Here is a 27,326-nt window from a genome sequence, read left to right as displayed (position 1 = left end):
TTATGCTTTACTAAATGTGTCATACAACACTTCTTCTAATTTTTTCGCATTTAAACATTGAGCTTCAAATCTTTTTCTTATAGAAACCATTTCGTTCTTTAATTTCTCTATTTTGCGTTCTTGTTCAACGAAGGCATTTTGAAGACTTTCGTGCTCTTTTAATAAGAGCTGGTACTTCTCTTCTAAACTCTGTTGAGTTTCTGTTGCACTAGAAGAAACCGCTTTGCTATTTTTGAGAGTATCTTCGATAAAATCTCGTTGAAGTCGTTCTTCACGTCTTTTATTGCGAATTCTGTCTACATTTGAAGTACTGGTATTTGGTTTTAATAAAAGTGTTGGTATAGCTGTAAAGTTAAATTGTATACAAAATTGCAATATTCAATCATTTATTATTTACCATTAGATAGCAATCTGCGTTTACATTTAGAACCCAGTTGTAATCTCATTTCATTTTCAAAATAGTGCTTTTCAAAATGCACACTACAAATGAAACTTGTTGACGGATTGAAACTGTCTTTCCTGTGACAAGCATTTATCCAAATAGCTCTTCTGTTGTCTTTAGGAAAAGAATGATAAGAAATATATGGTTCTTTTTTATTAGTTTCACGCATGCTATTACGACAAATAGCAACCGAACATATTGTGCCAGGTATTTTCAGTAACACACAATTTTAAAATGTCTTTTTAAACGAATCACAAACCACACACCGCAATAATAATTCTTTTATGCGTTTTCCAAATAACGTATCAGAGACTAAAACTGTCGCTAACTCTATGAGAGTCTTGCACGACTGGATCACGCCGGGGACTAATGTGACGTCACTCCCCCACTATCGCCGGTGAATGCTTCAACCGTATAGTCTAAGGACCGTGTGGCATGACAACGAATGTAATTCTAACATTTCTAACCTAAAAAGTTTCAACTGTCAAAGACTGAAAAAAGCGCGAAATTCAAACGAAATCATACACAAAATCTCTTAAAAATAGACACCGTCCTATTCTTGAAATTAGCTATGATTTTCTTAGGACTGCTCTTGTGACTTGTGTTTATGACATGAGCGAGGTAATATGCGAAATCATACAGCGTAAACATGGAAAAAGCTAGTGTACGAGAAGTCATATGACAAATCATATAAACACACTTTTACCTGGTAGAGTGGCTTTCACCACGAAAGGGTACAGCTGGTAGGAGTGCGCAGAACATTGTTTTGGTTTGGCCCACGGTGTATAATAAGTTAGGTGTTACGACGAAGCGTATTCGCCGTGCATCGACTTGACGCCGGTTTAGTCACGATGAGCGGTCGAGAGAGACAGACAGCGGCGGCCTGTAACCTCTCACTTAGATCTGTTTAGCAGCGTTTGGCGGGCTTTTTCCCTCTCTAGGTGTGACAGATTTTGCTAGGTTTTTTCTGCGATTTCTTACTTGTTTTTTGATTTATCAATAAAAATGGGTAGAAAATGTGTTGTGCCTAATTGTTCTAGCGGATACAATGGTAATCCCGAAAAAGTGTCGGTGTTTCGGGTATCTAAAGACAGATTATTGGAATGGCACTTTTATTGCAGTAGTGAACTGCTGCTTTTGAACAACACTTTGCACTAAAAAATACTGGTCGTCGCTATAGTAATAGTAGGCATTTTACGTTGAATTTTATTTTTACTTAAAACAATTACTCCCTTTTTATCGGTTATGTGTTATGTTTTAACATTCAAGAAACAGAATTTATGTTTATTTTCAGAAGGTTTTTGAATGCGATATGTATTTTTTTTTTATTCGACATAAACTATATTTTTTGCAGAGATTTTTCGGCACAATTCGACAAGCAGGTTGTGCCAATGGACATCCTTTATCTATAACTCTTTGCAGCTATACCGAATGTTATCGGACTATAAATTATTAAAACCTCCGAAATTTGGTAATTGTACACAGATGCAGGAAAATAGTACCTAATGCAAATCATTCGTTATCATTTAATGACTCCAAAAATATTTTTGAAACAAATACCAGAATGCGGGAAAAATCATGTTGACAAAATAAAAAGGAAAATTGAATATATTTTAGATACAGATTCACCGATTAACGAAATAGACGAACAACTATTTGAAGATGTCACTACAACTAAAATTGTTGACAACATCATTTATTAGTCAGCTGGATTTGTCGCAAAAAAATTGTACAATACTTCAAAATGTAATATTTGCCGTGAACAGTTATATAACAAAGAAGATCCCTGTTCTAGTACATTTGAATTTACTAGTACAAAATCCAGGGGGTGGTTAAACCATCCAGATTTGTTAATGTTTAATATGTTCCGATGGGTGGAATGGATACTTATGAAATATATCGATTTTGTGGATGTATTCGATGCAACAATTGAAGAGCTATCCGCAACAAAAATTTTTATGACTATTTACTTTCCTTTTTCTTGTGAAGAGCATAGAATGGAATTATTAAACAATTTTATAAACAGGAACAAGAGAAAACAACCAAGGCATGTGCAGAAAAAAGAAAAGAGTCTCGATTACAGACTACGTAATAATGGTAAATTTTTATTTCTCAAACAGTAAAGCAGATAATGGTTAATGGATATTTTTTAGTTGTCTTGTTAAACGAACAGAACTGAGTGAAACTAATATAATATGTGAAGGCGAAAAGAACTATCTTTAACAACGAGCTTACATTCATCTTTTTAAATAAATTATTATTTTAAAAATGTTTAAAGTTTTTATTTTAATACAACGGATAATTAATTTTGATGATTTTTTGACCTAAATGGCTTTAATTCCGACAAATACTTCTCCCGTCTCTTTCCCGTCAGTGCGATTAAATGATGGCCGCCCTCTTCTGTTTCTCTCACTCCAAATCTGTGACTAGTTGGGGACACGTTTCACGCGCTCGTCGGAACACCTAACTTATTATACACCGTGGTTTGGCCTTACAAATATCGTGAAAACAGTGGCAGCGGCGGTGAATATTTCGATTTTGAAATATTAAAATATTATTGCGGTTAATAAAAATATCACTTTTCTATTTTATTAGCGTTGACATTATAGAAAATGAATTTAAACAATTGTTAGTGCTGTATTTGATGTATGAGTTGAATAAAAAAGTAAGCAAAGGAAGTAAAAAGTTAATTTTTAGTGAGCAATAATAACTGTTAAATTACGGTACAGTCGAAGCTCTAGTTTTAAACGACAATTATGCTAGAATATGAACTGTGATTATTACTTCGAGGTTAAAGACAGAAAACGTTAAGCCTTATTATAATCCGACTTTACCGTAACAACAAATTGTGCCAGAAAATTAAAAACGATCATATAATTATAGTCATAAGTTGCTAATTCTCAGAGTTTTATCCCCGCTTTATCTAAAGATTTAACTGTTGATTTAAGACTAGTTGACTATAAAATAGCGTATGATACTGGTTTATAATGCGGGGTTCGTGCAAGTTTTACTCATGTTATAATCCCTCACATTATAAGCTCGTTTAATAATTAAAAATACCAAATTTTTTGTGATGGATTATAATAATTTATTGTTACGTAAGTCGTATTTTTTTTATCAAACAAATTAATTTATTTTTATTAAATGGTTGTCTGTATTCTTTTGTAGAAATTGCTCTTTTTTTAATTGTTTTTGAAAGAAGTACAACTCAGCCGAGCCCCCCTTCTCAATGCATCGATGTTACGCCACTGCTAGCCCGACTACAAGTCGCGCGACTTAAGCTCCGCCCCCGTACCCTTTCGTGGTGAAATTACTTCTAAATGCAAGGTGGGCACTGCGTCTCGCTTTAGGCCTCTTTTCGTTCCAGCTACTGGCTGGCTTTCTCAAAAACGTCTTTCACAAACATAATAATATTGGTACACTTCATCAACGTTCAAAAACTTAAGTTTTGGTTTTTGTGCATTTTTTAGCCACTGTTCAAATATGTCTTTTTCATTCTTTGGGAAGCGATGCTTTTTACTAATTTTGTCCAGACAATTCGGTACGCAACATTGATCTAATAAAGGAGTGGATGGAGCCTTGCATACGTTTCCATACGCGAGCGTGTGTAATCAACATAAGAAAGAAATAGCTAGAGCGGTAATGCATCAGTGGGGAAAGGACGGTTGATCAGGTATCACGTGCTGGGTGGCAAGAAACGCTTCATTTGAACGGGAATTAATACGTTTTCTTACGAATTTGTTCAAACAATTAATTATAACAAACGTTTATTAATGAAAACTATATTTTTACAATTTACATTAAAATTATACGTAATGTGAAATAACAAAAATCATGTTAAGTGGTGCAATAGTGGAGATAATCTTTTAATAAAATGAAATGTGTACAGAATGTACGATACATTGCGAATTCAGTTAATATATACAATAATCTTCTACAAGTTAACTATTCTTGTAGTGTATGTTCATTGATAAATCTGAAATTTTTCGGATAAAAGTAATTAAACTTTCGATAAAAGTGACAGGCTGCCTAATTAAATTAAACATATTAAATTGTGTGAATTTTCTAATAAAATCTGTTTTCTAAATCCACGTACAAATAACTAAAATAATAATAATCAATAGATATAAAATTCCATCCTTTTGTAGCAATAATCCATTTTTTTTTTTCGTAACTCGGAATGTTTAGGGAATCTAACAAAATTTTTAAATTATAATTACGAAATCCTTCGTCTGTATATGTGATTATTACCTATGAAATGAAACAGGATTGCTTTCTTTGCACGTCCTATGCAATTATACGCACAATACGATTTCACCATGATTAAGAAATAGTCGGATAAAATACAACTTAAGAACATTGTACTCATTTAAATAAGGTAACTGGGACCTAAAAAACGTAAATTTGCAAAAGCATACCTTCAAACACCGTGTGACAGCACGAAAGAAACCTCCAGAAACACAGCGCTGTGCAGTTTCGCGTCAATGTTTTGCCACCCAGAGAGCCCTATCCCTGTCCCACTGTGTTGACAACGCGCGTCTCTCTCTAAGTTACTTCCATATAATATTATTTCTATGGTACGCAACATTTGTTCACACGTTTTGCCATTTTTCACATAGAGAACACTGCCACAAAAACCATTGGCAACCACCATAATATTAAATACTTGTATAATTGCAGTGGACGCAACAAACACAACAATTCGTGCACGTGAGAGCAATGATGGTGGTGCCAATGTTGTTATGCATGAACTGAACTTTTCTAAACGTTATGGCATCTAGATACAGTTCCTACACTTTATCAGTACCTAGTAAAATTTTACAACCGCTCTTTGAGGGATTGTCGGGGGGCTAATGACGCCAATAAAAGGAGCGTGCCGCCAGTGTATAGTGGGCTAGAAACATCCAGAGTTGCATTGAATATGTGATTCAGGGTTTTGTGGGTCCGACCTTCATAGTTAACTTTGAAATACCAATAAAACTTTATTAGATACTGATGTAGTATATTTACTGTACTTTTCTAATATGTGTGATCTGTAGTGTTGTACTATGCTAGGAGGGATGAGTTTACAAATGTGTCGGTGGAGCAGCCCTGCCGTTCGCCATCACATTAGTGTTAGCTATACAGGATGATTTCGAAATATGTGCAATAATTTTAACCACGGCATTACGTAACGTAGTAATGAGGAAATATAGAAAAAACAAATTAAAAATCGAATGGGGCAAAACCCCCATGAACCACCTTCGATACGAAGTCACGGATCCACCTTGTAAACAGATGTGGAAAAACGTTCCAATAAAAACGACGTAAACACTTTTAGTTTCAATTAAAAATAAAACCGACTTTTTGCTGCTTATCATTCGTTCATTCATGCATTCATTTATCGTTAAAGGTCAGTGTGAAGGTTTTTTGGTAATGTTTCATGATGAATTGATGATCGACTTTTGATTCTGACGGATGTTTGGTCCTTGCTACAACGATTTTACATTGTTTATTAGAATACCAATAAGAGCAACTTAGAATGCTGCTACCTTTTTACAAGAAATGTTGAAAATGTTGTCCTTGACTTATATAGCCTTCAGAGCGTCACAAGATGTTTGTTGATAGGTAAAAATAACACCGGAGTAGCGGCTGCCACTTTCACTTGTTGTTGAAGCTCTTCGATAATTTCTGGACACTGTTGATTTCCACAAACTAACTGTTTCATCCAACCAATACACATTTATAGAAAACCGTTTCTTGAAATCGTACTCGTTTACAAGCATGTGGATAAACAAGTGTATAAGTATATGCTGAGTAGCCTCACTCCTACGGAGAACAGTAGTAGTTCTAGCTACTGTTTATGGCTACTTGACTTGACTTTACATTATATTATGTTTACAGTTTTAATTTGTAATAATTACACTGCAGATGCAGTAATTTGTCTGATGATGAATTTTGAACCTGACAGGATCATCCTTTTGGAAGAATCTGCATTTGATTTGCAGTATTGTTGTATTTCAGTGAAATATCCCTTGGGCTGACACCAATGGGACCGAAGAAATGTGTCCTGTTAAGGGAGTTGTCCGCTTATAGGAAAAAACAAAATTATATGTAGTTTAAATAAATTTATCTAAAGATAAAACAAAAGTTTAGAAACATTGGTATACAGAGTCTGTCCTATCAGGGCCACGATCGTGAGTTTGAAGTTGAAGGTACCATGATCTCGGAGATGCCGTACCACTGATGCAAATGTTCGCGCACACCATAAAGCATTACCAAATCGACACACACTGAATTGGAAAAATTCACAATAAACCAAATCCACCAACCATTCGATGTAAGCAACTGATACATGACTTCCGGTTTTCCTGTTTTTGCACGTTTCTTATCAATCACTTTTTTGGTTCCTGATCCGAGTCGTTCTGTGCTATTCATTGCAAGAAGTAGGTCAAGAAATACTAATACATATAATAATGTATATTTAATTTCAAATCATTGTTTCTAGACATTGCTACCGCTTAGGAACGTAAGCTTTTCACAGCGCGATAATTTTATTGTAGCTATTCCCCATTTATTTATTTATTTATTTATTTATTTATTAAAAATATAAAACTGGAAATATGAAACATTATTTTATGAAATATTAAAATAATCCAACAATGTGGTATGGCGAGTCTGAGTCTTGCAAGCAGCATCTTCAAAATGCAGTCGTTGATGAGAGTGCAGCATCGCCCTGACTCTTGCTGAACTTTTGTAAATCTTTTGTCAAATCTATACCCTGTCTGTAATTTGCTACTTTTATTTCAACACTATCCTGTTCCTCGTCTGACTTATCATTAGTTTGGTTTATAGTTTTTTCCTCAGGTTCTGCTTGTTGTTCATTATAATGATAATTGAGAATTGATAATTATCAATGGAAGGTGCCTCTGTATTGATGTCTGCGACCTCTTCTGTTACCAAACTGGCATCTATGTTGAAAAAATACTAGCGTTGTTCAAGAAAAAAATAATTTTTCTTTTTTCAGCACCCAAAGTTTATCAACCATTCTTCCATGATACTGGAGTTCATCCAAGTTTTTTTGTTATTTTTCCGAATTACAGGCAAACCATTTAAAGCGATATGTTTAAATGCTCTTGGTATATGGGGTTGACCTAGTCACCAACAATTTTCCTTTTTTGTCGAGAATATTAACACAATCCAATATCGTTATTTTTTTTTGGACATTTTCCCCCAACACATTTTTCGTTTTTTAAGGCGGGAGTTTTATTTGCTAAGACTCGACAAAATAAACCTGTTTCATCTGCATTTTAGATAACCTTTGGTGCATAATCTTTCAGAAGCATTGGGTTTTTTTTCCGAAAAAACTGCTACATCTTTCGGATTGACGCTAGCCGCTTCTCTAGCTATTGCTTTGAATGAAATATGGCGTTTCTGAAATTTTTCCAGCCATCCTACACAAGCACCAAACTTTTCAAATCTTAGATTTTCGGTCATTTCTTTTGCTTTCGCTTGAACCAAAGGCCGTATGCAACTTAAAGCCTTTGCTGGCAAATACGTAATTATTTAAGACCCCGTTTAAAAGAGATTTTGTGTACAATTTCCGCAGAAACGGAAATATGTATTTTTGTATTATGTAAGGGAGGGGATCGCAAGGAGAGATTTCACTTTGCGAAAGACAGGCTTCTCTTTCAATCTATTAAAAAAATATATATTTTTAGTAACAAAATGCCCTACCAATTTGTTTGCAAAAGTTTTCAAAAAACAGGGATCAAAAATGTGTTTGTGCGGTTGAGATAACTTCGTGGTGTGTCAGTTACGATATGTCGAAATATAGCACAAAATTTATAGTTGCTGTAGACTATAATAAAAAAATTTCTGCATAGTTACCATGTCGTCATTTGATTGTTACAAGAAATGTCTTCAGTAGTATTCAAGGCGGTCAAAATCCTCTTTGTTAAGTTCGTAGATTAATTGAATCTTGTATGGATTTTAGAAAGAGAATTATAGGGCTTCTACAAAAGACACCTTTTGACCCATAGTGCCATTTAAGGTTTTTGATTTGATAGTCACCCCTCGTTCCTGGGTGAAGGTAAAAGAACGAAAATAGTAACGTTATACGTCCCCCTTGAATCAAACATCGACCTGTTCGAGTATTTTTCACATAATCTAGTACGTTTAAGCCACCCTGTATTTCATCTAATTGTAACAAATATGAACCACATTTCAAATTCAAATTTAAAAAATCTTAAATGTTTGTTAATACGTTAATCGACATGTCACTTGTGGTCATCTAGGTTTTGGATTCCGTATGTCGGACCTCCACTCATTCACCTGCAGTAAAGCCTGCAGCCCGGGAACTGGGCTTCAGTTTACATTAGAATATATGGGTATGACCTGAACTGCCCTGACCTGACCTGACCTGACTTGACCTGGGAGACTGTACTGAGGTTTGAGCCCAAAACTTTTTTATTGCGTGTTTCTAGAAATATGAATTTCATTAAGAGTAAGAAAAATAGGTTTCTCACATAAATATATGTATTTATTTATTAACACATAGCTAAATCAAACTAAAACATCATATATTTCATGATATATTTTCACTTATAATAAATGGGAGTGTTCAAGAAACGGAACAAACAGTAATGTTTATTGCGTTTTTTACCGAAAAATCAGGCTTTTGGTCCTTTTTTGTTTGAGCATTTTTTTTACTTTCGTTGGTTTATTGGACAATTTGTCTAATAGGTACTGTACATTCAAGTTCCAGGTCAAATGATTATCTAATTTAAGTCCAAGAAATGAAATAGGATCATGATGTATGTTTCGAGCTCGTTCGACGATATATGTATTCTTGGTTTTAATAAGAGAAATGATGCGGATTTCGAACGCGTCCGATGAATTGATATTTGAATGATATACGTTGAAACAGGTAGGATGACTGATAAAAGAACCAGCGGACTGTCGTTACAGATTAGAGATGTTTATTTCCCGAAAGCTACAGGTGGACTCCTAGTTTAAAGCGGGTGGTGGCCAGACTTCCCGTTGAGGTTGGGGAGAATAAAAACACATACCCCCAGTACTGGCTCTCAACAATGTAAATGCATATGGTATAATGAAAAAGTCATGTATTGAGTTTTATTGACATTAGGCGTAAGTTTGTTTGCGGCAAATCATGTAAATACATCAAATTGAACGGCACACTTTACCTAATTTAGTTCAACTGGATTTCTATTATTTATAACAACTGAAGTGTCATCGGCAAAGAGGATACATTTGCCACTGACAATACAATTTGGAAGGTCATTAATATATAATTAAAAAAGAAAAGGTCCAAGAATCGAACCCTGTGGAACATATATATATATATATATATAGATATATTTACTGTACAAGTCGAGATCATTTAGTGATATTTTTTGTACAAGTAGGGATCCATTCTGGCAAGACGAGATCCAATTTGGATCTCGACTTGTTTCATGTGTATATCTTCACCAAACAATTTTTATAGGTGGGGGAAGGACGTCACTGCATTATTTGTCGGATCTCGGATTTCACATTTTTATCAATTTTTATACGAGAGTAGTTCAGGTGGGCACACCAACGAGGGCGCTGCAATGCTCAGGCTGTATATAACATTCTATCAATAAGTCGAGATCCAACAGATCTTGCAACATCGCAACAGTTTTTATTATAAGTTTTAACAAAACGACGGCGATTATTGAATTACAACAGAATTAAAATAGTAAAATGACAAAAAATAGGAATATTACAATTTTATTTATTTTTGTAAGTATTATAAACAAAAACTTTAATTTGTACCCAAGTCTTGTTCATAAATGAATCTAAATTGTCTTGTTGTAATTTTAAGCATTCCGCTTTTTTCGGCGAAATTTTGTTTTTAATATGATTATTAAAATAATTTAACATTATGGACTTTTGCTTGTCGTTCCATGTTCCACGACATTTCTCTTTTTTGGGTTTTTCTTTAGATATCTTTTTCTTTTTGAGTGGAGAATCATCAGACATAGTTTGAGCTTTGTGCTTGTTGGTTTGCGTAACGTTAACACTAGTCACAGACATAGTTGGCATGTCTAGTCTAATTCTTTCATCTTCTTCCTTTGGTTCATCATGTGCGCTTTTTTCCTCCAAATCATGGTCCTCTGATTCTAAAAAAATAAACAAGTCAAAAAACTGGTTATTATTTGTTATTTTGTTTATGTTATTATTTGTATGTTTTAAACTTAAAAAAAATTAAAATAATAGCGGGAAGTTACCACTTCCAGGGTCTTCAAGAGATTTTCCATTCCACGATTCCAATTCGACGTTGATTTCATCAAGAGTTTTACCCTGATTCTGGCTGCCGACTCCCCTTTCCATCATTAGAAGTAACTTGGCTATTTTTGCAGTTTGAAAAACGTCCTGCGGCATCCTTAAAAAAAGAAAGATATATAGGTTCTCGAAATATTGTTATTTTTACATATCCACAAGCTATATACTAAATATCCTACCTATAAAATTGTTCGTGGGTTTTTTTGGTATGGCCCATAAAGGTGGCCACTTGCTCCATTTCAGTGTCATTAAGGTTTAAAATCTGTAGGACAGTTGCAATTTGTTTTCTAAGGCGAGAAGAGGTTAGAGTACCAGAATTTTTGGCCCCACATTTGACTGCATATCTTCTTAATACGGCTGATCCATCCACCCATTTAGTTGAGCTTCCTGTTAACGCGAATAAAAATGGATTCTCATGCGGTACGAACGTAGTTTTTCTTCTGACTGATAGAAGTGTTTCTATGTATTTTTGTACATTTTTTGAAAAAAGTATCGGAACTGACCTACTTCCTTTTCCCACTGTGGTAATGCGTTTAAAATGCTTCGATAATTCTCTTTCACATTCATTTAGGGAACTAAGGCACTCCTCTTGGTTGGTACTTGTTGATATTCGATTATAAGATTCTAATTGTGTATATTGTACATCTCCGATTCTCTTCCTATTTAAAATTATTGTCAGAGCCAAAGCCGCTTCCGTAAGTTTTTTGAATGACGTCAAGTTTTCTGAATTCGTTTCTAGTTCTTTCACACATGTTTCCGCAATTTCTTGCGTATAATTTCTGAATAAAATAATATCCTGGGTTACTGGTAATTTCTGCGGATTTATTGATTGCTTTTCATTAAGGTCCTTTAGTGCCAGACTGCTCATTTCAAATTTCCAGTTAGCATCGACCAACTCCCGAAATCCCTTAACATTTTTGAGTGCTATGTCATAATCGGTAATCCCCAAAATAGGATGTTTTTTTAACATAAGAGTTTTAGCTGAAGAGCATACAGCTAATAATATTGTTTTCATATGAAGAGCAAGAGAAGGCGCTTTAAAGGATCGCTTTGCTTCATTGTAACCCGAAATTATGCGGCTGGCGGAAACTACTTTATCAAAGTGTTCAGGTTTTAACACTTCTAGCATGGAATTAATTTTATAAATATCTTGAAGTGGAATGAGAAGTCTTCCCAATTCCCTCACTTTGTTTGATACCGCATTTTTGATATGTGGTCTTTTATGTTTGCGCAGGTAGTCTTCTGCATATTGACAGATTATTGGGTCACTTTTTCCGTTTAAAGATATTCTGTCAGCACGCATTTTGCTAAACACTTCGCATTTCAATCTTGATTTTTTTAGAAATTCTTGACGAGATTCAGTAAAAGCAATCATTGTCTGACCCTCGCTTGCAAAATTGTGTTTTTGATTAATCTCTTTATTGTAACAGCAAGTACGGGCGTGCCTCCGTAGAGATTTTTTTTTGTATAATCCTTTACAATAAATGCATGGAAGGTAATCTGTTGGGAGAATTTCATCATTTTTACTTTGTATTGCAGACGGTCTTTGAACCGGCCTCGTTATATTCTCTCCTAGTACTGTAAAATTCCCTTGCTTTCTTATGAGATCAATCATAATTTTTCTTTTGCGTTCACCTTTTGACTGTTCAAGGATTTTTCGTACACTTTCTTCTTCTGCATGTTTTCTAAAAAGATGTCTTGAAAAATTAGTGACGTCTTTATCACAGTAAGAGCAGCGATCCTTTTTGTCCCATACTCTTCCCTTACGTAGACTGTGTTCCACAGGATTTTTATGAATTGGTCTTCGAGTGGAACCCTGAAAGAATGGTATTTTAACATCATAGAGTAAGTTGCAAGAACTTTTTCCTACTCGTTGCTATGGACGACGTCTGGCAATAGTAATTTACGCAACTAGTTCGGGATAGCCTGCTTCCCGCATGAACGCTTGTTTGAGGCACGACCGAAGGGAGTGCCGCATTTGCGTGAATGCGGGAAGCAGGCTCACGAACGTGTTGTGTACAATATTTTTTGCGACGAATAAACCTTTAAACTGAAGAGATTAACTGTGAGTTATTTATAAACAACGCCATTGACAGCGCCGTCAACACGTCACAATGTTGACACTACCCGAGTATTTTAAGGTTACCATGGCAACGGGAAGTTAAATGCACGTGTGCGGGAAGTTCGACCTCCCGCACTCTGGTGAATGCGCGAAAGCTATCAAAAAAGGTCATGAGTGCAAAAAAGCTATTTCACAACGTCGTCAATACCAACGTACGGAAAGAAAGACAGATTGGAGAAATGTCATTAATTTGACTTTTGTTGTGGAAACTTGTTTGCATTTTTTCTTCAGATATTAGGGATAACGAGTAGAAAAAATTATGTGAGACACACGGCCACAAAATGTTTTGCGAGTGCTTGTGTTGTTCCGCCTGGACTAGCGTCTCTCGGCTCCACATTATCACTCGCACTCGCAAACATGCATTTTCTGGTCTTGTGTCACAAATAACTATTGCTAGACGTCGTCCATAGCAACGAGTAGGAAAATAGTATATTATTAGCCAAGGTTGCAAAGCCAAGCATTCTAGACCGAGCGCAAATTAGAAGCCGAGACTCGCAGTGTCGAGGGCTCTGAAGGGCGAGGTCTAGAAGTGGCTTTGCAACCGTGGTTAATATATTATTTTTTTCACTAGTAGAAACCATAAGACAATAAATTGAAAAAATAAACGTTCAATTTTTTGACGCAACATGATTTTATTTTGATTTCTAATCAAACTTGATCTAAATCTTCAGCACAAAGAAAACCGTTTACACTTGTCGCTGAATTAATCATTTTATCTTCCACCGTCTACCAACTACCATGCGTATACTCAAGTAATGTTAGTATCACACATTTATTCATTTTTTAAGAAATAATCACATCAAGTATTGCGTACATAACCTCAATCTTCTTTTTGAACCCGTGGTCGCAAAAGTTGAAATTGCTACCTCTAAATGAGTGGACATGCTTCATAGCTGCTAGTGAAAACAATTTTTTTTTCACTAGCAGCCATGATCCATGCAAATGTCGACTCATTTAGAGGTAGCAAATTCAACTTTTGCGACCACCGGTTCAAAAAGAAAAATTGAGGTTATGTACGCAATGTTTGATGTGATTATTTCTTAAAAAATGAACAAATGTGTGCTACAAACATTACTTGAGTATACGCATGGTAGTTGGTAGACGGTAGAAGATAAAATGATTAACTCAGCGACAAGTATAAACGGTTTTCTTTGTGTTGACGATTTAGATTAAGTTTGATTAGAAATCAAAACAAAATCATGTTGCGTCAAAAAATTAAACGTTTATTTTTTCAGTTTATTGTCTTATGGTTTCTACTAGTGAAAAAAATAGTATATTTGTTATTAACCACGGTTGCAAAGCCACTTCTATACCTCGCGCTTCAGAGCCCTCGACGCTGCGCGTCTCGGGTTCTAATTTGCGCTCGGTCTAGAATGCTTGGCGTTGCAACCTTGGCTAATAATAAATATACTGTATTCTCAGGCTAAAGTGATACGCGCTATAATGTAAAAACCTCGTATTTCTGATACATAGGCTACGTACTTATATGAATGTATTCAATAAAAATACGCATACCGATAAATCACAGTCTGATGTAGGTAATGGTTTTGGACTCGTTGGGAGTGGATTTTTCGCGTCAAGAGAACTTTCAATACACTTGACAGGATTTGATGACTGACGTTCCTTAGAAGCGGTCTGAAAATATATAGGTGATTTTCGGGGGATAGACTCGCTTATCTCGGAATAATTATCTTCTGAAGTGACATCATTCTCTTGATTGGGCTTCCAAGAAACCTAAAAGTAATGATATTATCATTGGCAATATTTTATTTTAAATGTAATCAATTGAAATTTCTAGAAGTTTTTTATACAGTAGCGTTATCATTTTTCAGCAAGGATGAGAAAATTTTGAATTTCCAATATAAATAGTTACCATCACTGAACAAAAAAACTAGAGCACAGTTGATAACTAGATCATTTTCAAAATTACAGAATTTTAAACATATAAACTGAATAATTTATCCATCCATCTACTTTAAACACATAAGTTGGGTTTTTGTTAAAAAGTATTCCCATCATTTTATGAGATATGGTTGACACTGGATGACATTACGAAAAAAATGATTTTGAAATGGGTTCGGAAAACACATCGATTAATATTTACTAGCAATCAAAGAATTTCGCAGGTTTCGTTTTTTAAATTGCTGCCCCAGTTTCAAGAAAATTTTGATAGAAATCTTGTTCAATTTTGATGATGCGGCACTGATTATAATCTATTTGCATCATCCATAGTTAAATACCGATTGTGTTCTTTGTGTTGTTAGCTTTTTTAACTATAAAAATTTGAGGCGTATATCTTCGCTTAATGCGTTAATAATTATTTTTTACGTCACATCTGTCAAACTTGTAACAATAAAAAAAATCGAAATAAAAACGTTTTTCAATATTTGGCGTGTCCAAAATGTGTCTATTATGCCTTGTCTATTATGCAGACGTGTACCCTTTATTGAAAAACGTGTTTATTATTGTTATAAGTTTGACAAATATGACGTAAAAAATTAATTGTCCGATTCAACATACAACGCCAACATACGTCTCATTATGTGCATATCAGTGGCGCCGAATTAGGTCTGGATTTTGGGATTTTTATCCTTGTATTAGAATGAATAAAAATTACTGGAAATGCCCTCAACTTATTTCAGAGATGTTGTGCTTTAATTTTCCGAACGTATTTCAAAATCACCCTGTATATCTGAATTTCATTTTTAAAATGTAATTATGATTGTCGTTTTGTGACACAATTGACAATTGTAAAATTTCCAGTTTCCAATTTTCTTTGTCCACTGATGGTACGTACCTACTTAAACAACAAATCTGATATTCGATATTTAACTACTTCACTTACTGATGAATCTGCAAATAGGGAACTCTCCGACAAATGCGAATTTTCGTCATCACTATTATGATCTTCCTTTTCGGCGGAATTCTAAAACACATTATTTTGTATTTGTTTTCGTTAAGTACTGTGTAGGTCTTGAGTGAAAAATGGGCACTAAAAATGCAGGAATTAGCAGTGAAATTGCCCATTTTTCTACATTTTTTATGCACCAGTTGGCTATTTTTGAAATAAAATGATAATTTTTACTATAAAACTTACTCTGATTTACAATATTTTACATACATGACTGTTAGAACAACATACATACCAGAAGTTGATCGTTACATGTATGCACCGCTTCTGTAGTAGTTAGAGGCGTTAATTGGTTAACAGCGTCTTCATGATTTTGAATATCATTTAAAACGCTATTAACACTATTCTCAGATCCGGTTTGAACATTTCCCTAAAAATACGTCAAATCTATGTACAGGGTTCTAAAGATTCATGGAAATTAATTTAGGTACTGTTAAAATATCAGGCATATTTTTTTTTAGCTGCACAACTTATAGAACCGTTAAGGGGAATATGTATTTATCCAACACTTATATTTGTACATTTTCGCTAAAGACAAATAGTTCTTGTAAAAATTTGTATGAAATAGGACGCACGCCTGTCGATGATAGAAAGCGAAAAAATCGCTCTGAAAGTATTCAGTCCGACTCGAGTTTCAATAATGTTGACATTTTACAACTGCATTAGAAAAATTACTTTTTACTACATACCTGAAGATTGTGGTCTAACGTTGAGAGTTGTGGGCTAGTTTCAAGTGGTCTTAATTCTTCAAGCACACGTTCTTCAAAATTTTGATTATCATTTTCCATATGGTTGTCCTAAAAATTCGTTAAAATTTTATAATTGAGTTCTGTCCAATTTTCGGATTAGGATGAACTAACCCAATAATTTTAAATTTAATGAACGTTTTTTGATGGTAACTAGTTTTTTAAACACCAAAAGACGACTGCCCTTGGTGCCATGTTTTAAATGAAGTACAATATTTCTATTCAATCTTCTTTATAACATCTTAAATAAGAAAAAAAAATCTGCGGCAGTGAAAGTCCTTTTCTCAAAAAGTACAATTTTTATTAAAAACAATTAATGAAATTTAAAGCTGTTTGTGTCCAAAACCGAAAAGTTTCTAAAAAATTCCCTTCTGAACAGCGGTCTACATATTTAAAAATAATTTTATCTGACTTACAGGTGGGTACTCTAAATTAACTCGTATGATTTTTGACGAATAATATACTAATAATTTTAACTTTTATCTACGTCGAACAGTGGACTTTATAATTTTTTTATATATAAGATATAAAACAAATGCAATAAGGGTCGGTATCACCAATGTTAGTTAAATTTAACGGATGATTAACTACTTAGATATATTTGTTACAACCATACCAACAATTGTTTTTAACGAATGATTAAAGTTAACTGAAATTGTGAAATCCATCTTAATTGTATTAAATCGATAATTCAAATATACATACCTTTTGATTACAGTATGAGTTATTCAATCTTTGAGCCAATGGTATTTTCATTTTCTTTGCTGCTTGCCACTTTTTAAAATGTGACCACGGGTCTTCTGCATATTGGTCTTCTAAATAATCATAATTATATTCGTCCGAGTGTTCGTCGGATTCATCTAGTTTCACTGTTAAAATGCGACGAGATTAACATTAACATTGTAATAATACCATTCTTATTTTACTTTACCTTCGTTTAATGGTACATTAGATTTTCCACTTCTGGCCAAATATACTAAGTTTTTTCCACGACTTATCATGATGTCGAAAAATTTTGCTTACATCACCACTGACTATCCACTCAAAACACCAAAACTCTGAAAAACTACGTAAATGCACGTGCAACTGGTCTCTTTGCGCAGACGGGCCAGACGTAACTCTGGCAACGTTACCGGATCTCATGTTTTGCGTTTTACATCAATGTATACATTTCTGGATCTCGACTGGTTGTGTTTTTACAAATGATCTCGTTTTGCACAAATTTTGTCAAGAAAATTAAATGTTAAAAATGTTTTCCCCTCTGTGGGGGTGTGAGTTAGACAAGGTATTGAGGCATTTTTTGTAAAATATATACTTTAAAAAGTATTTTTATTATAGTGGATCTCAGGTTGTCCAAAGTTTATTCGGATCTCTACTTGATACAAATATATATATATATATATATATATTTTTTGGCAGCTGAATTAACATTATTAAACTGGACAAATTGAGTTCTTGTGCTTAAGTAAGATTTAGCTAATATTATACTGTTCGTATTGACAGAATAATATTTAAGCTTCTGGAAAAGAATACTGTGCTCCACATAATCGAAGGCTTTAAATAAGTCAAAACTTAATATTGAAGAGTAACTTTTTTTTTGCAAAGGCTTGAAGAACTTCATTACAAAGTGTACTAACAGCTAAACTCGTAGATCTGTTATTACGAAAACCAAATTGAGAGCTATGCAATAAATCTTTCCCTTCCAGATCTGCACTAACTTGTATTTTAAGAATGGTCTCAAATATTTTACTTAAAATGGGTACAAGCGATATTGGTCTACAATTGGAAACAACATTTGGATCATTCTTTTTTAAAACAGTAATAACCCTTAGATCATATAATAAATAGATACCAATACTCAAACTGAAAGCTGTGACTAGACATGAAGCTATCTGTTGTCGTTTTCTACGTCAAGGGGAGTAGTATAATGCTATCCTTGTGTGATCACCACATCTTCATCTTTGTTATATGCATTTCATCTGTATATGTCTATTTCACTTCCATCCTTGTACCGCACCCGCGCAACAAATCGCTTTTGACAGATGTTTCTTCTAACCTCTCTTTCGAGTTCTTGTACGAGAAACAATTTTAGAATTTAGAACAAAGATCATATTTTAAGTGATGTAATCATAACGGATCACAATTGCTGCCCAATAATTTACTATTCCTTTCGTTATCTCCTGTGTATTATTTATAAAATCAAGCTGTCAACATCTTTCGTACGAAGTTAGTTCAGACATACTTCCTAAAATTCAGGCGCGCAAAATTCAAATAGTGATCAGGCAAGGATAGCTTCATTGTAATCCCTTCATGCACAAGAGAGACATGTGACAGAAGGATGTCGTCACAGGCTCTTCTAGGGAAAGAACACGTTGGTATCTATTTATTATATGATCTAAGGAATAACCTTAGGAATTTTTGATTGGTCAGGTACAACAGAATCTCGAATATATTTGTTAATTATTTTTGTTAATGGAATAACAATTATATTAACTAAATTCTTGATTATATTGGTGTTTATACCATACACATCTCTACTATTTGTGTTATTCAAACTACGCATCGCACTTCTAACCTCATTCATTAAAAGTCACTTCTTTGAATTCGAAATTATTAATATTAGCTTGTAGTATGTACTTATTGAAACTAGTCTTGACCTGTATATTATTTATAATATCCTTGATAATATTTACAAAATAACTGTTGAACTCATCAGGTGTAATATTAATATAGTCTGTATGCTGATAGATTGACTGACAGAAAAGTTACTAGAAATTAAGTAGCGCGCGAAAATTTAAAAATTTAATTTTTTTATTTAAAATTTTGCGCACTACTAAATTTTAATAAAGCAATGAATTTTGAAGAAACTTTACAGTATTCTAAATAAAGTATGTTTAATCTCTTATAATTCGAGATATCTTATTATTAAGGTCTTAATTTTTAATTTAAATTGCTATACAAGAACTTTGTTAATTAGCCAATAACACGTGACGTCACGCTGTGGCGGGAACTCAGCGTTTGACAAGCGCCGTGAAACTCCATAAGTTACAATGTTAACATTTTCGCATTTTATTTAAAAGTGTGGGTATTTATCTAGAAAATAAACACGTGAATAGCTTCTTTGAGTTTAAAAATACATAATAAAAATAAAAATACAGAACGCTGTTTTGGTCTGAATTCCTCGTCACCCAAAATACATTCGTGTGTTTTAAGCGGTAAATCGGAAATTAAAATTTTCGTTTGAGGTTAATGTGACGGGTTTAAATGAAGGTGTGTAATTTGTTTTTAAAGTATGGATAATTTAAGTGATTATGCACGATGTCTTTTCGTCAAAGAGAAAAGCAGATATGTACAAAAGTTAAACAATTTAAACGGCGTAGATCCTTATATAATGAGTGCAAGTGATTTTAATTTGTGTTTAGACGATGTCCCTACCATAACAATGAATACCATTCTAAACTTTTTTATTTTTGGAATAATTAAAATAACGCACAATGAAATTTGTGCATTCAAAAGTCTAGAGGCATTTATTCAGTTTTCTCTATTTTTGTCTTTCAACATTACAAGTATTATGAGTGGATTTATTTTGATATCCTAAATTTTGTGATGGAACATAATCAGGATGGTCCACATCCGACAAATCTGCAGGTTTACCTAAAAGAGCACCAATGTAGTAATTTATTAAAAACTGTAAATCTAATAGGTAGTTACTGTACCAAAATAAAATGATCTGAACAAACATAGGAATACTTTACTTTGGCTTCGTTAAATCCACTCGTTTCAAGGCTTTTAACCAAAGCTTCCGCCTTTTTTTCCCATCCTGTATATATTTACCTTTATTGTTGCTAATTGCTGGGAAAGGAAAATAAAATTTGTCCGCATTTCTGGTGCTTTGATTCGCGCAACCTACAACAGCACAAAATTTAGGCATTTTCTCCTAAAATACAAAATATTATAATATTAAGATGCTAGTGTATTTAAAAAACATTGATGTACATTAACAAAGAATTAATTTGCAAAACAAATAATATAAGATGCAGCGAAGTTAACCTGTACATCACATTGGAAAACATTAATTTTTAAGCATATTCAAACGTTATGGTGCGTTTTACAGATATCTACACAGTCTAGAAACTGTAACAAACTTACCAAACTATAAAAACACATTTGACACGCTCTCAAATTTAAATGAATTCCGAAAATATTAGCATTGACTCTTATGAGAAAACAGGCTAGTTGTCAAACGCTGCCATCTTGATGACCTCGGATGACGTCAGTGTATTTGGCTAATAGAACTTTATTTCTTCATATATCATTTTCAGCAAAATTAAAATCGCTATCACTCTCATCTGTCTCTACGTTTAAATTTATTATAATATTATTTACTTTTACAAACTTTTCTTTGTCCCAATAGGTTTTAATGATATTTTCTGTATGTTTAACATAGCTTTTCCATTGTTCCGGTGTTACATTTTGTAGGGCTCGGTTCCAGGCATCAAGTGGGTTTTTAGATTTTAAAACGCCTTTGTCGTAGAAACGTTTTGTTTGACTCCATGCCATCTCTATGGGATTAAATATACAACGGTATGGAGGCAAACGTAAAACATCATGACCGGCTGCAGTAATAATATTGTCTACTACATACACTGGCTTTTTATAATGAGCTTTACATAGCTTTAACAGTGTATCTTTTTTATGCAACTCTGAAAATGCGATACAGTTCTTTTGCAGCCACAATTGAAGATCAACTTTTTTCCACGCCGTTGTAGGTCGCTTTTCTTCAAGTCGACTATGGTAACTGGCGTTGTCTAAGACTATTATACTAGGTTCTTCCAGTTTTGGTAACAAATCGTTTTGCAGCCACTTTTCAAAATTTTCAGCGTTCATTTCGTGATGATAATCCAGAGTGTTGTTTTTACTTTTAAATATAAGAGAAGCATTTTCTACAAATCCTTCTTCGTTACCAGCATTGATTATAATGTATCTACCTAAAATTGTTTTGAGGTAACTTCAGTATTAGACATAAATGCATTGATCCTGTATTAGCCTAAATTAAACTCAGTGTAGTAGATACTCTACCGCCGTCTCCAGAAGTTCTTTTGACAGAACGTAGATCCTCATCCTGCCATGATCGCCTAACGGTTCCATTTGAAAATACCCAAGTTTCATCCAAATATATGAAAGGTTTTTTCTCTGCAGAATTAACATTCTCCATATATTTTGATAGAAATACTTTCCTCAGCGCTACAACATGTGGTTTTTCCATTAAAGCACGTCTGCTATCATCTTTTTTGTATGAAAATCCCAAATTCTTTAATAGAAGTGCTAAATTAGATCTTTTATATGTGTAGATAAATTTAGCTGATAATTCTGCTCCCAAGGTATCCAAATTTACATGAATTCCTAGAACAAATTTAATGTAATTAAAATTTATTGTATCTATTTGAATTGAATCTCTGGGAATCTATAGAATAGTTAAGCTCAAATTCTAGTTGGAAGAAAATTGCGTCAGAAAAGTTAAATTTGATGTAAGTCTTACTGTTTTGCACCATATCGTACAATACAAGACGAACTTCTCGTTTGATGTTTGGATCCAGGTCAGATGTTGCTTTTTTTGGACGTTTTCGTTTTATTTTTCTTGCAGTTGCATCAGTAAAATTTTTATACTTTATTACTTGGTTCCTACTAATTCCGAGACATTTAGCTGTGATCTATGAACATTCAAATACCCATAAGCACTGGGCGGAAAAATATCTTACGGATGCAATTCCCCAGTTGAAGCAAGGTGTGTTTTACGGCGAGTAGCGGGGACGCTTTGATCTGGTCCACAAGGTCGTAGCCAGTGCGTCGCTTCGAGTGTTTACAGCTTGTTAAAAAACTACTTCTATATTACTATATTACTTCAAATAAAAATACTCGATGCCCTTTTTAATTTTTCAAACACAGGACCACAGATTTGTGATCTTGAAATGTTATATTATGTTGATATAGTCCAAAAGAAAAATATATTTGTAATCAAACTATCGCCGCGACAGCACTGGATCGAGCGTATGAAACACAATTCCGCGCGTTGCCCATAAGAGACCATGCATACAACTGCACAATTTGTTGACCTCAGCTGGCGATCCCAAGCATAGATTTTTATTTTTGAAGAAAGCGTAAGCATTTGCAATCATCTTTTGCGCCACAGTATTGTCTATTACAGTTAAGTAATTTCGCTTCATTTGGTTTTCCTAAAAAATATACACATGAAGCCTTTTAAATAAGCCATCATACACTTACCTGGGCAATATTACTCATTATTAGATCGTTATTGTTTATGGAGTTTATATTTTTGTCTAGGTAGGTTTGTATTTACCCACAACACTAGTTCACAGATAACACAATTTTAACTTAACTTACAAATATTATAATAAACACATCACTATACGATTAATGTAACCCAATACAAAAATCTAAAGCACAACATAAACTCTAAAAACCCGAAAAAATGTAATTTTTAATTTAAACGATTGAAACCAACGCATGCGCGTCTAACCTCTATGACATTTGTCAAAAAATTCAAGGCTGCAATTCACCAAACTACAATTCGCGCGCTTAATTCTGGGGACTTTTGTGATCTATGGATATTTAAAATAGTTGAATCTATCACTGGAAATACTATACATTCATTTCTAAAGAGTTTTTTTGCTATTTTGCTTTATCACATCCCACATAGATTGAACCTTGTTTGTAGATTTAGATACATACAGATCATTTGCAAACTTTTTAGCCTTCGAGAGTTCGGCCGTATATAATTTTTTGTAAGACTAAAAATTGTTTTGTCGATTAAATTATTAAGAGTTAAATCATTGAGTATCCTTACCGTATTGCGCATTTTTTTTAGTTTATAAGTAAACCAGTTATTATTTATTCCTACTTTTCTTGATCTTGAAAATTGTGTTTTTCGAACGATGGGAAAAGACTGGTCCATAGCTTCTAATATCATGTTTAGAAATATGTAATTCAAAACCCTCATCACCTTTAGAATTTCCATCATCGAGAAAGTCCCAGTTTAAGTTTTCTACTAAGTTGTAAAGTGTAAAAGTCCTATTTCAGTTATTGTGCGACGAAATTCCGGTTGGGACGGACGGTCCGGAATCTCGCCGATAACGTATGGGGTGGCGGCGTACTTGGGTGCCAAGTTTTGGGTCGACTAGTATCGCTGATGTCAGAAACACGTCTGGTCGACCAAGCTTATGCGGCGACCTTAAGGGGATGTTTGCTAAAAGAAAACTATCGGATTTTTAATTTTGCCGTGTTATTGTCTTCACAAGAAGTTTTCGTGTAGAAAAATAAAGACGAGAAGTAGTGGTAAGCTGGTTGAAACTCAGGAAAGCTGGGGAGTAATTTATGACACCCATAATCTCTGGTAACAGTTCGGCACCCGCTTGTCGTGTATAATAATACACAATAGTTCGATTTTCGTTCGTCAACAGTTCAATTTTCATATACGAATTTATAAAAATGACCACAAGAAATTAATAAGAAATAAAAATCTGAATGTGTACAAAAATGAACTTCGAAAAATTACGACAACAAATAGTAAGTCTAAGCAATTATAATCTAATTGGGAAACTGATTGATTTACGACAAAAAAAGCACTCAGCCGAATAATTATAAATGCATTTATTTTTCGGGCACAAAACAATCACTTGCGCAACACTTAAAAAGATTTGTGGCAAGTAAAACTAAATCCATTTTAAGTGTCCAAATGGTTCTACTGAGTGTATCCCTATACTAAAATGCAACGAGAAAATCACCAATTTCTGCATCAGTACGTACTGTTACGACACCCTTTGTGCCGACCGACCTATGCGCTGGTGGAGATGGGGTATACAAAAAAGACGGTAACTTACTTAAATCTAATGAAACAGGAAATACACTGGACGCGATACAGCGCCCTTCAAATCACAGATTAATTACCAAACTACACCTTAGCACCTTAGCTTAACATGTACACAGTGGGTCGCACACAGCGCCCTTTTCGATACGAATTACCACCATACAGGTTGCTTCCTCCCTCCTTTGTAGGCAAGTCCTGCGGGAGGATTCGTGGGGGGGGGGGGAATCTGGCACGGCGGTTCCTCTCGTTTTCGTGACGCCCCTTTGTCGGCTCAGTGGGACCAGTCGGGAGGTTTGGAGGCCTGAGGAATTCTTACGGTCTCCCCAATGGGGTTTTTCGTTCTTCTTCCAAAAGAAATTAGTAACACGCCACGTCGAGGAGGAAAAAAAGTTGTAGAAAAAAACAGAAAAGAAACCGAAAACTTGGCTGTCTCTGTGCAAAGGAAAACCTGGTTTATACGGGATCTCGCAAGGGTGACTTACTTACGGTTCTATCGCTCACTCACTCGCACCCCCGGTGTAACTTTTCCGGGCTGTCGCTCCCCCAAAAGTTACAACCCCTTATTTTGTGCGTCCGCTGCCGACCGTTACTCGATTTCTGTTTTAAAACGATCCCGTCGGACGAGTTGCGGAAATTCCCGATTAGGCGACCAATCGCGCTTTCCTTACTCAAAACGCCACTCGTTCACCGCAGTCTCTCACTTGCGCCTGACTCGCTGTTATCTAGGCAACCCCTTATTTTCGAACCGTAACAGTACCTATATGTCATGATGTAATGCAAATTATAAAATAAACTAGAGACCAATAGTTTGTTTCGTTTTTATTTATGCGTATCTATAAATATACCCAATTGTTTTACTTAAAACTAAGTACTTCAATTATTTGGTTTACATATTTCACTTTTTCGTGGCTTTGAAAGTGGAATCTTCGACTTTCGTCCCATTTCAAAATTTACTCATTATATATTTCAATGGTCACAACGAGTTCACTAACTACACTGAAGTAAATTTATGCAAAGATTAAATTTGTCACCGAAAAGATGTGGGAAGTAATAAATTATCCCATCGGACCAAGAACGTTCGGTGGGTGTTATACCCCGATCCGAGAGAGACCGCAGTAAGAGACAGCAAATGGAACGAATCAAATAAAGCTTCAAACATGATCAGTTTTAAATCAAAATTATGAAGTTTTACAAATCGGGCATTTTTTTTTCTTTTTGAAATATCATAGTAAACACTTCAAAGAATGTCCATGACTTACTTTAATGTGAATTTTATAACTATAGTCGGCACAGTCGGACCTAATATTAGCGTGATTTTGAGCATATTTGCGATTTTATTAGAGCAAAACAGATCATTTTTTCTCCAATTTTATAAGTTCCGGACACTAATAGCATATCAAAGATATTGTAAAAAAAAAATTGGGTTCAGATTCCAACTAGTTGTCTAGTATTTGTGAAACAAAATCTACTGTAAATTCACTGAAAACTAAACCGATAACATCATCTTAACGCCGCCGGAGACACGGAATTCAGGTGGTGAGCCTCCCCGAAAACAAGAGAATAAGAAATAAAACGGCGTCGATATTTTATAACAAAAATAGGGTTTATTCCCTGCCACCAGCTACACGGTCTAAAATAATAAAACTTACGGCTAAACAACTTAGATATAACTACAAAACGGTTTTACAAACAAAATTAAATTAAATGTCCGGCACGGTCGTTCCTCCTGGGCGGCGACTTCCCTCAGGACGGGCTCCTCCTGGCTCTGGGGGCGGCGACCTTGAGATCTGGAAATCGCGCGAAGACGGCACGGCGACCCGGGAGGGGAGCGCGGTGACGGTAACGACGCGTGGACGACGGTTTCAACTTTTGACGGTGACAAAAAAACGCGGTGACGGTGACACGGTTTTTCGCTCGGGGGCGGCGATTCCAAAACCAGTACAAAACAGGCAGGTGACCCAAAAAGTACTTACGGTGATCGGAGGGTCGAACTGCTCACTTCTCTAAATCACCAAAAACACTCGAAACAGCCCCAGCACTTCCGCACTTTTTGGAGTTTCAGGCCAGAATCCTCTTCCTTCGCCGCGGCGGCGCGGCGATCGCGAATTTACCCCCGGCTGTCGCGGTACCAAAATTTAGCATTAGAAAAAAAGTATTGGAAATCAAAAATGAAACAAGTAGGTACACCTATAAATAAATACAGAGAGATCGAAAAAGAAATTAGTCAAAGTTGGCCATGCACGAAAAGGCGTTTGTCTTAGTTTAAAATAATTTTGTATTAATCGTCACGTTGACAACAGTAATTTGCACTGTTATCAAACGAAATTAAAGCTTTTTTGTTATTAGAATCTTCAGAAATGGGATAAATTTTAGACAAAATTGGAAAACGGTGATTTTAACTCATTCTTATGTGTTTTAAAAGTAGGCGTCATAATTCTAATTTTAAACTGTCAATTTGACATTTAATAAAAAAAATTAAATTACCCTACCACCGTGATTACGACAAACGGCTTGTCGTGCATGGCCTACTTCGATTAATTTCTTTTTCGATCTCGCGGTATTATTAGATAATTAAATAAATATTTTAATTTTTGGTACCTACATTAGACCTGGAAAATAATCAGCTAATAATAAGTGTTTTTCTCATCTTTTCTTTGTTAATTTGTTGCACAACATAAGTCCTCATCAAAATATTGTTAAATTCATAACAGATTTATTTGGATTTGTTAGGTATGTTGCCACTAACTGGTGGATAACGTTTTAACTGACAGTTTGAACTGTCAGTTAATTTATCAGGCACTTTGACCACCAGTTTTGAGCTAGCGGGTAATGATAAACAGGTTAACTCACAGACAAGCTTTAACTGCCTGTTACTTTAACTTAACTGCGCATTGATAAACCGGCCCTTATTA

The 27,326-nt window shown here is 34.6% G+C and overlaps 3 protein-coding genes and 1 long non-coding RNA gene across 4 annotated transcripts in view; 1 reads left to right on the top strand and 3 right to left on the bottom strand.

Moving 5' to 3' along the window:
• Positions 1-27,326, top strand: part of LOC135125673 (CTP synthase-like) — a gene marked incomplete at its 5' end in the record, with an annotated part of 671,166 nt that overhangs the window by 183,986 nt on the left and 459,854 nt on the right. The window lies entirely within an intron of this gene.
• On the bottom strand, positions 10,180-11,057 carry LOC135125587 (uncharacterized). The gene is made up of 3 exons (XM_064051227.1): positions 10,930-11,057; positions 10,696-10,850; positions 10,180-10,587 (listed from the first exon to the last, which is right to left on the bottom strand). Exons 1-3 carry the CDS (start codon positions 10,986-10,988, stop codon positions 10,196-10,198), a joined length of 606 nt encoding a protein of 201 aa, XP_063907297.1. The 5' UTR covers positions 10,989-11,057; the 3' UTR covers positions 10,180-10,195.
• On the bottom strand, positions 12,404-16,082 carry LOC135125586 (uncharacterized). Its single transcript, XR_010279909.1, has 4 exons — positions 16,019-16,082; positions 15,718-15,798; positions 14,388-14,606; positions 12,404-12,566 (listed from the first exon to the last, which is right to left on the bottom strand). It is a non-coding gene; the product is annotated as an uncharacterized LOC135125586 (long non-coding RNA).
• Positions 13,351-17,897, bottom strand: LOC135125933 (uncharacterized). Its single transcript, XM_064051721.1, has 7 exons — positions 17,461-17,897; positions 17,235-17,398; positions 16,473-16,580; positions 16,019-16,153; positions 15,718-15,798; positions 14,388-14,507; positions 13,351-13,395 (listed from the first exon to the last, which is right to left on the bottom strand). The coding sequence occupies exons 1-7, from the start codon at positions 17,528-17,530 to the stop codon at positions 13,351-13,353; spliced, it is 723 nt and encodes a 240-aa protein (XP_063907791.1). The 5' UTR covers positions 17,531-17,897.

The sequence above is a fragment of the Zophobas morio genome, unplaced genomic scaffold (genome assembly GCF_036711695.1).
Source record: "Zophobas morio isolate AGI-343-1 ecotype UQ-CSIRO unplaced genomic scaffold, CSIRO_AGI_Zmor_V1 ptg000009l, whole genome shotgun sequence".
NCBI classification, from domain to species: Eukaryota; Metazoa; Arthropoda; class Insecta; order Coleoptera; family Tenebrionidae; genus Zophobas; species Zophobas morio.
This window is presented reverse-complemented; position numbering and strand designations above follow the sequence as displayed.

Bases quoted from the DNA above. Each gene is read 5' to 3' on its own strand.
- LOC135125587 (XM_064051227.1), bottom strand. From the start codon at position 10,988: ATGGAGCAAGTGGCCACCTTTATGGGCCATACCAAAAAAACCCACGAA. The intron at 10,851-10,929 runs GTAGGATATTTA...TCTTTTTTTAAG, and splicing joins ACCCACGAACAATTTTATAG to GATGCCGCAGGACGTTTTTC. The intron at 10,588-10,695 runs GTAACTTCCCGC...TTATTTTTTTAG, and splicing joins TCTTGAAGACCCTGGAAGTG to AATCAGAGGACCATGATTTG.
- LOC135125933 (XM_064051721.1), bottom strand. From the start codon at position 17,530: ATGATAAGTCGTGGAAAAAACTTAGTATATTTGGCCAGAAGTGGAAAA. The intron at 16,154-16,472 runs GTATGTAGTAAA...ACGTATTTTTAG, and splicing joins CGTTAGACCACAATCTTCAG to GGAAATGTTCAAACCGGATC. The intron at 14,508-15,717 runs GTAAGTGAAGTA...ATATATTTTCAG, and splicing joins CCCTATTTGCAGATTCATCA to ACCGCTTCTAAGGAACGTCA.